The 8,447-nt window shown below is 42.0% G+C and overlaps 1 protein-coding gene across 1 annotated transcript; it reads left to right on the top strand.

Annotated features, from left to right (window-relative positions):
* The first annotated feature begins 1,011 nt into the window (after positions 1-1,011).
* LOC103721802 lies at positions 1,012-6,679 on the top strand. Its single transcript, XM_008812144.4, has 5 exons — positions 1,012-1,356; positions 1,489-1,601; positions 2,792-2,961; positions 5,776-6,251; positions 6,505-6,679. The coding sequence occupies exons 1-5, from the start codon at positions 1,320-1,322 to the stop codon at positions 6,513-6,515; spliced, it is 807 nt and encodes a 268-aa protein (XP_008810366.2). The 5' UTR covers positions 1,012-1,319; the 3' UTR covers positions 6,516-6,679.
* Positions 6,680-8,447: the final 1,768 nt, after the last annotated feature.

Genomic DNA, 8,447 nt, shown 5'->3' with positions numbered 1-8,447 from the left:
AAGTGCTTCTCCTTCTTGAATACCATATCTCTAAAAATTATTTCCGCTTGTAATGATATTATTCTAATAAAGCATCTGAGTTATTTAAATATTTGTCCATTAGCATGACAATCTCCTATCAGACAGCTCTGTAATCCTGTGACTTTTGTTGGTGCTGTCTCACCGCGCCAGGCATTTAGCGTTTTGAGGACTCTGCATCAAAACGATATCCTTGCAGAAATAAAGCAATTCTGTCATTACAACTAACTAAACAAATACTAGGTGAAAATGAAGGCTGTTCACTGTCATTACAGATTATTGTTGTTGATACAGAATCCATTGAAGCAATATTTTCCACTCTAATCTTTTTTTTAAAAAAAAATATCATGTATTAATAAGAACCTTTGAATTTATTATATGAATCTAAGAGCAACCAGGTTACTCCAACTTTAGGTTTGTCTAGTTCTACGGTCCATTCAGATGGCCCCCTCAATCTTTTTGGGCAGAGCATGGGTGGCAGGCTGTTAGATGTCACAGATTTGGAGTAACTTTTCAGTTTGAAGTGCTAATATAACACCAAATTCTCCTAGCGCTCGCTTAGAAGTTCCAATTCACCAATCGCTGCTGTCCAGGTACTTGAATTCTTTCCAATTGAAATCTCCATATCAGCTGTGGAACTTTTTCTGTGACTCTACGCCTTACTAAAAACATTTCTAATTTTTAGCTGAAAATGATTTGTTTCAAGTAAAAGTATGGAATATACTTCAAGGATTCTGCTCTTGGTTGATCCCTCCTACAGAAAATAACAAAGCTTTCCACCATTTTACTTTTTAAAAAAAAGAAAAAAGAAAGAAGAAAAACTACAGGGTAACGGGACAGAGCCAGGAGCCACTTTGAGATACGGATATAATTATATCTGATCACGAATCGCGATGGTCTCAGTCAACAATCCCATGGGGGCTCTTGCCCTGTGCCGACAACCATTCTGCTGCCACGTGGTATAACAACCGGATCACGCCACCAGCCCGTTCGGCACGAGCGTGATGTCGGCGAGTCTCGGCGTGCTTGTCCCGTAGCCGTCAGGCTGGTGGGATCCAATGCGAACGCTGCCGCACGGAGCGCTCCCCGCCTCGCCATCGCCCCGATCGCGTGCCTCGAATCATTAGCCGAGTGACGCCCAACTCCAACTCTGTCGCCTTCCACGCTGTCCTCTGCCCTGCCGCCCTCTCCCTCCCTCCTCCTCCTCCTCACGACTTACCTAATCCACCCACCGCCCCATCACACGCCTCATCTTCGCCCGAGTCATCAGTGATGAGCTCCTGTTGCTCTCCGGCAAAAAGATGCACGGATTCTCGACCGTCGACGGCTTCTTGAGCGGTATCCACCTCCCATCCCTATCTCTATTCTCTCACGGAATTGTCATCCACGAGATTAGAGTTTAGAGTCTGATTCTTGTTTTTTTGTTGTTTTTTGTATGATTTCTTGATTTTTATTTGGCGATGGGGGCAGTGAAGGAAGGAGTGGATGAGATGATAAAGTATTTGGCGAACGAACCCTCGGTGGGGCTCTTCTTCGTCCAGCAGCATGCCCAGACCTCCATGCCCTACCTCCTCAACGTCAAGGTTCTCCTGCTCCTCCTACTATTCCTACTTATCCTGCTCTAATTCCCTTGCCTTGTGATTTATAAGATTGTCTTCTTTTATTGATTCGTCTGATGATGTCGGTATCGATGTAAGCCTTGAATTCGACTGGTTGTAATCGAATGCTTAAACAGAAAACCTAGAGCGTTTCTAACCGATGTTTCTTGGTGCAATTATGCGTTCTTGCTTTTGAGAGATCGGGGATGTACGCTCATTTTAAACTACTTGTTGAGCTAATTAAATGATCATCCAATGGCATGAAATTTTTAATTTGATTGATGATTGATCTGGTTAGCGGACTAGGCATTTTATTCTTGTAGTCACTTTGCTCGGTCTGCTGGGTATCTTGGCGTAGTGATTGATGAATTTAAGGAATAAGGATTAACTGTTAGACATGATTGGTCCTGGCAGGGGCGAAAACTGATTATCAATAAAATAATTATCCATTTTAGATTTTTAATTAAGGTTATTGAAAATCCACAACAATTGAAATTAAACTGACCCTATTAGTTGCGGAGAGGGAATGACTATTTAGCAGAAGGAAATTTGGTTGTCACTTGTGTTAAACTTTTTGTTTCCATGTAAAATAATGCATTTGAGGATTTTAATTGATGTCTAGCAAAATGTAATCTCACAACTAATACGTTTTTTTGAGCGATGAATTTCCACTCATGAATGACCTTAGGAGCAGTGCTAACCAAAACAATTTTTCTGGCTATCAATGATCTGGATCTCATGCTAACCAAACTCACAGAGTAGTGCATCTATGAAGCTCCATGGTCCATGGCTTCCCAAAATGCTATAACTTGCATTGCATGTATCATCCACAATGATATATCTTATCATGTGCATTTCACATGTCATATGTTAGTGTTAATAGTAATATAGTATAATATTTTTCTTATTTCCTTTTCTTAAAAAAAATCTTGCTACAACATATTTTGGTTTCTGCTTGGTCAACATGATAAATTCCTATTGTATTTCTTGAAATTTTTTTGTTTGTTGTTCATGTCTGACGAGCTCATTAGTTCATACTGTAACTACCTTTCTGAATGTTCCTTGTATATGTTGATGAACCAATGAATTCTTTACATGATCATATGCTGAGTGCATTAGATTTACATTTTCTAAAATCTATTAGAAATATAAGACAATGCAGTGGTATTCTTTAGGACAAAGTTGTGGAAGAGATTCATGAGGTAACCCTGCAAACTGAAGACATCGAGGATTCTATATATGTGGTGAGGTCAATGACTGAATACGGGCTTCCTATCGCTGATGAGATGATTAAGGACATCAACAAGTCTCTACACATCATGTCAACATCCCAACCAAAGAGGGGGTATGACTCTGCAGCTGTCTTTTGGAAAAGCCTCATTTTGGTTAGTGTTTTTAATCGTTATTTCTTATAATGATAAAGATAGATTATATGTGCAGATTACATGAACTGTCAGTTTTTGACAAAATATCTGAATTCTGAACCTTCAAGTTGGATAGATTTGATCATTTTGAGGCGATAATGTCCTCAACCTCAAAAGCAGTTGCCTTCTATCCTTGGACATGCATTTTTTACCACATTATGATTAGTTGTCCGAAGAATAAATACTAAATAATGAACACTGTAAGCTCGGAGTTAGTTAGGCTGATGAGCACTATTTTATATTGATACTATCTAGTATGGGTTTGGTATGTCTTTGTGAATGCTAGCTGGTTTATGGGAAATATAAGCTGGTACTAGGTTTTGTCAGCTAAAATGGTTTCTGGATATCTATTACTAGCTGATGTGACCCGATATGAAGAGATTATTTGTGTCCTCTAAGGCTCAATCTATTATCCTTCTTAAATCAGAATTTCTCTCCATGATTAGAAAACATTTGGAGCAGTATGTGAATTTCTCATTAGTTTTAACATCCAAATAAGAATATATGAGCAATGATGGCAAAACCACTGCCGACAGATGTGCTGGCTGTCGACCGGTATGGTATGGTACTGATCTGTACCGTATCAAATTGCAGTGTGCCAAAACCAAGGGAGGGAGAGGGAAGGGTTGGAGGAAAAGGAGAGGGAGGAGAGGAAGGAGGGGGGAGAGAGAGAGAGGGAGGACTCACTCGGAGGTGTGGATCGATCCATAAAGAGGTTGGGGAGATGCCTGGAGGCATGGATTCACCGACCTACCAGCACTGGTCAGTCTCCCAGGGCCGACAACTATAGCCGAGGAAGGATGGGGAACGGAAGAAAGGCTAGAAGGAGGAGGAGGCCGTCGGCGGTGGCAAGTGGAGGCGGGAGAGAGGCAAGGGTTTCAAAAGGTCTGTATTAGGGGAGAGGGATGGGGGAGAGAGAGAGATGGGGGCTGGAGGAGGCAGCGAAGGGGCTAGAGGAGGGGGGATCCATGATAGGGCTATGACGGACAACCTACTCGAACCAGAGGGACCTTTTTAACTGGGTTTGGCCTATTTACCGAGCAGATGGGGCAAACCATCCCAATTCGATTCGCTACACCCTGAACTTCCCTTGATATGGCGAACCATGGTGAAGAGAAAAGGAATAATAAGGAAACAAAGGAGAAAATAGAACACTTTAATCTTTAGAAGGTTTGCAATCATGTATACCTTTTCATTTTACTAAAACTCTGGTTTCTAAGCTTGGATATCAGCAACCATGGTTGGCAATTGATACAATGATGAATTGAGATTTGGTTTATTTTTGTCTAGATGGAAAGCCAATGAGTTACGAAGATGAATAATATTTACAGATGTCTTGGTTGATATATTACAACTAAGGTATCAAAATATCGATCAGCATAGTGAGTAGAGGATGGACTATCGCTTTATGCATCAATTTTAATATTATGTGATTAGGGAAAACATAATATGATAGTAACAGGGAATAAAAATCCTATCTACTATATTATATAGTATTGGCTGATGTCACAAGATATATTAGTTTGTACTGGCCAAGCATTTTCATGAGTGCACCAATCTAAGACATACTAGTATCCCAGCCAACTTCATGGCTCAATAAAAACCATGATTAAAAGAACATGAAGTTTTCTTACATTTAGAAAACACAAGATTAGTACTGTGATGATAGAGCTATAAGTTGTTACAAGGTGACTTCCATCAATGTTGAATAAGTTGTACTTAGGTGTATTATAGTGATGGTGATTTTTAAGTAGCTTCTTAGGGTTAAGCAATGATATTAAAATGTGAAGAACATCAGCTTATTCGAACTTAAGGTCTGCTTACAAGTGAAGCTGGCTTGAATCTATAGCATTTTCACTACTTTAAACCGAATAGATGCCTACCAAGGATTTGGGAGCTGGTGGTGCGACATTATTGCACATAGGGAATGGGTAGCATGAGCTTGTCAGGCCAACGAACCTACGGCACAGTGAATTTTTAACTGGCATGGTAGATTTTATTATTATTATTATTTCTTGATTTTCTAAGATCACTTCTAGACAGGTAGGTTACTTTTGATGCATTAAAATGTCTTTTTAATTTTATGTAGCCTCAATCAATTAAAAACATGTGTTAACATAAATGCATGACAAATATTGATAAAATTTCAAGTTAATACTGCTAAAAGACAAGTCGTTGAAACTTCATACATTATTGTAAGGTAAACTTATTATATAGTATCTCACCTCAGTGCCACATCAATTGCCGGTGGGCTTGTAGATGTTTTTATCCGTTACCAGGTTCATCTCGTATATCTAGTAAAGATAACCATGAATCATGATACTGGTGGAGCAACATGTTGTCATGATACCAGTCATGAAACTACCTCATCCACTCAGCTATGCTGTATATAAAGAATTTTGGGTTATTTTGTATTTAAGATGTAATTTTCAGTTTTAAGGTGTTTTGGGGGAAGGGTTTTGATTGCAACCCAAATCCCTCAATTTGGTTGTAGATTCATGCTTGACAGTATGAATCTGCTTTTCTTCTTGCACTGTAAATTACAGAGTAATCAAACAAAATCATGCCCCTTATATTTGAAACCTAATTTGCTAATTGCTAGATCTTTCCTTGTACCAAATATTCTGGCTTGCATTCCTGCACGTTAATATTTAGCTCGTGATTGCTTAGGTAGAAAGTAATGGCATTTTGAAGCATTTACCTTCTTCCAATAGCTGATAAGTAGCTGTTAGCAGGTTAATCCAAAACCCTATATGGGGATTTCAGGCAGGCAGAGCTAGCTCAAGCACACGGTACCCTTTCAATTCTAACATCAGCAGTGGTCGGCAGAGTGGAGGAAGCAGCCGTAATTATCTTTCAGCTGTTTTCAGCTCGGCAAAGCAGAAAGCTGTGGGTTTCAGGTGGGGCCAACCTGGTACAGTGCCAAAAGGCCCCCAGAGCGAGCAACCAGTGTCATCATCAATTCCACCACTGTCAGCAGTTAATATCGGTGCTCTCTCAAGTCTTCCAGACGTAGAAGGTGAGGAATTGCCTTTGTCAAGCCATCTCTCAGATGATCTACTTGATGAAGCAGATGCTGTTGGTGAAAGTCTGTATAGTCATGATATGTCATCCATGAAGGAAATATATGATAAGTTCAAATCTGAACGAGAAGTTAAATTGGAAGAATGGCTTCAAGAGCCTGAGGATTGCCATAGGTTCTCCGGATCTGGTGATTGAATACCATTCTAATTGTCACTGCCTGTCTGGAAATTTCTTCATATATTAATGTTTTCCTCCTGTATTTTCTTTTTATATTCTGATTTAAAAATTTGGCGTATTTTTAATTCCAGTTCAGTGTACAACATATTTGAGCTGTATTTTATTATATTATGTGCACTTTTTTAATAAGAACGTGTTAATTGAAACTTCAATTTTGTGCAACCTTGGCGATGATGTTTCTTGACCTGATTCCGTTTGTGCAGGTTGTGGATGAAGCATCATGGAAGAACGACCAATTTCACTCTGTTAATTTGTGTTTCTAGGATATTTTATTTCGCATAAACTGGCTTGTACTACTTGGCAAAATTCATCAATCAAAAGGTCAAGCATACAAACAAAACCATTTTGAGTATCTCATGGCCAAGCCATTATCTCCTATGTGCATGTCATCATTTGAATTCAGATCGGGTGCTCTCGATACTTTAAATTGTTGCAGGTGTGGAATTAGAAGCACCTCTGTAGCAAAAAGCATGGCGTGGACGGTCGCAGGGCTAGTTTCACCTGGACCTTGTTCCTGGGGATTCTAGGGCGTTCATGGCCTCCTAGAACGGTGGCCACCATTGGGTTTGGGTCTGCCACTCGCAAAGTACAACTTAGGCGGCATTGTCGATATATGAGGGCTTAGATCCATTACCACCGCATTTAACAAACCTTGAGGATAGGCAAAGGACTCTAATAACCTACACCAGGCTACGGTAATGTTGCAAACTGCCACTTTCAAGATGTGGGATAGTAAAGATCCACCCCCGTAGCCTGGCTGCCATTATGATCAATTTCTGTTAAGTTTTATACCTGGTGTTGTGTTTTGTTCATTATTTCATCTTTAGTTTATGATTTTTCTTTTGGTACAACGGCAGCTCACACGCGACGCTTGTGGGCGCAGCCAACTGAATCAGAAAAGATAATACAGTGCAAGAAAACAGGTACCAATGCGGGGTCTGCCCAAGCAAAGCTTCCAAAATGGTGGGCCGCAAAGGAGGCCACCCAATCAGTGGCGCTATTCGCCTCCCTGAAGATGTGCGCAGTCCGTGATAGTCCACACTCGGCTAAAAGTCTACGGATGTCCTGGAGCAGTGGTATAGAATCGATCTCATGTCTCCAACTCTGGATCCACTTGACACCGTGGCCGAATCACTCTCAAGGAAGATGTGGTCCACCCCCAGCCTCCGCCTCGCATAGGTACCACTTTTCCATGCAGCTCTAAGCTCGGCGCAAGCTACGAACGTATTGTAGATCCTCCAACCCCTTGCCGCTACCAATCTGCCCTCGTGGTCTCTGATGACGAAGTCCGTACCTCTTGGACCACCCCCCTCGCCAACACTCCCATCGAAGTTCATTTTGAGAAAACCAAGAGGTGGGAGCTTCCATGAGACCAACACAGTTCTAGGCGCTACAAGAGCGAAAGGGGGGCCCCAAATTTTTCCAACTGTCCTAAGAGACGATGGTGTGGCGGGGCGGAGGAGCTCCGCTACCTGGAGAAGCGCCATATCCACCACCTGTCTCAGATGCACTCTGATGTTCTCGAAGATCCGGGCATTCCGATCTAGCCAATAGTGATAGGCTAGGTAGGCAGCCCTAACTCCTTGCTCCTCCTACCTCGGACTCCATGCAAAGATCTGCTAAAACTGCAGAAAGTCCTCGGGAGACGTCCACCATCACTGAGGGTCGGGGGGGCTCGTAGCAACCCCCTAAATCTGAGCAACTCTTGGGCAATCGATCAAGACATGGAAAACAGTCTCCTCGCCTAGGCAGCTGCACAGTCTGGAAAAAAGCTCATCCCTCGCCGAGCTAGGAGGCCTCTGGTGGGTAGGCACCCCCATGTTACCTTCCAGACAAATAGGATGACTCACGAGTGGATGCGAAGCCACTAGATCCATCTCCTATCAACCTGCCAAGCTGGAGACCTCCTAACCACCAGAGTAAGTCCTGGGCCCTCACCTCTGACTTTTCCATCAAGCTCCAAACCCTCCTGTCCTCAGTCATACCAACGGAAATCGGAAAAGACAGGACTCGCTCAGCTAGCCCATCCTCGAAAGCCCGTCAGACGAGGCCCTCGTCCCATGCTCATCGGCCAGGAGCAAACAAATCGTAGACTTTGCGCCCCTCTAGAAGTCCTACATCGATCAAGGTGGGCTAGCTACTCAAT

The sequence above is a fragment of the Phoenix dactylifera genome, chromosome 17 (assembly GCF_009389715.1).
Source record: "Phoenix dactylifera cultivar Barhee BC4 chromosome 17, palm_55x_up_171113_PBpolish2nd_filt_p, whole genome shotgun sequence".
Lineage (NCBI taxonomy): Eukaryota > Viridiplantae > Streptophyta > Magnoliopsida > Arecales > Arecaceae > Phoenix > Phoenix dactylifera.
The sequence above is the reverse complement of the archived record's forward strand: the minus strand, read 5'-3'. Positions and strand labels throughout refer to the sequence as shown.

Excerpts from the sequence above, each read along its gene's own strand:
- LOC103721802 (XM_008812144.4), top strand. The coding sequence starts at position 1,320 with ATGCACGGATTCTCGACCGTCGACGGCTTCTTGAGCG. Across the intron at positions 1,357-1,488 it reads CGTCGACGGCTTCTTGAGCG|TGAAGGAAGGAGTGGATGAG; the intron begins GTATCCACCTCC and ends CGATGGGGGCAG. Across the intron at positions 2,962-5,775 it reads ACATCCCAACCAAAGAGGGG|GTTAATCCAAAACCCTATAT; the intron begins GTATGACTCTGC and ends AGCTGTTAGCAG.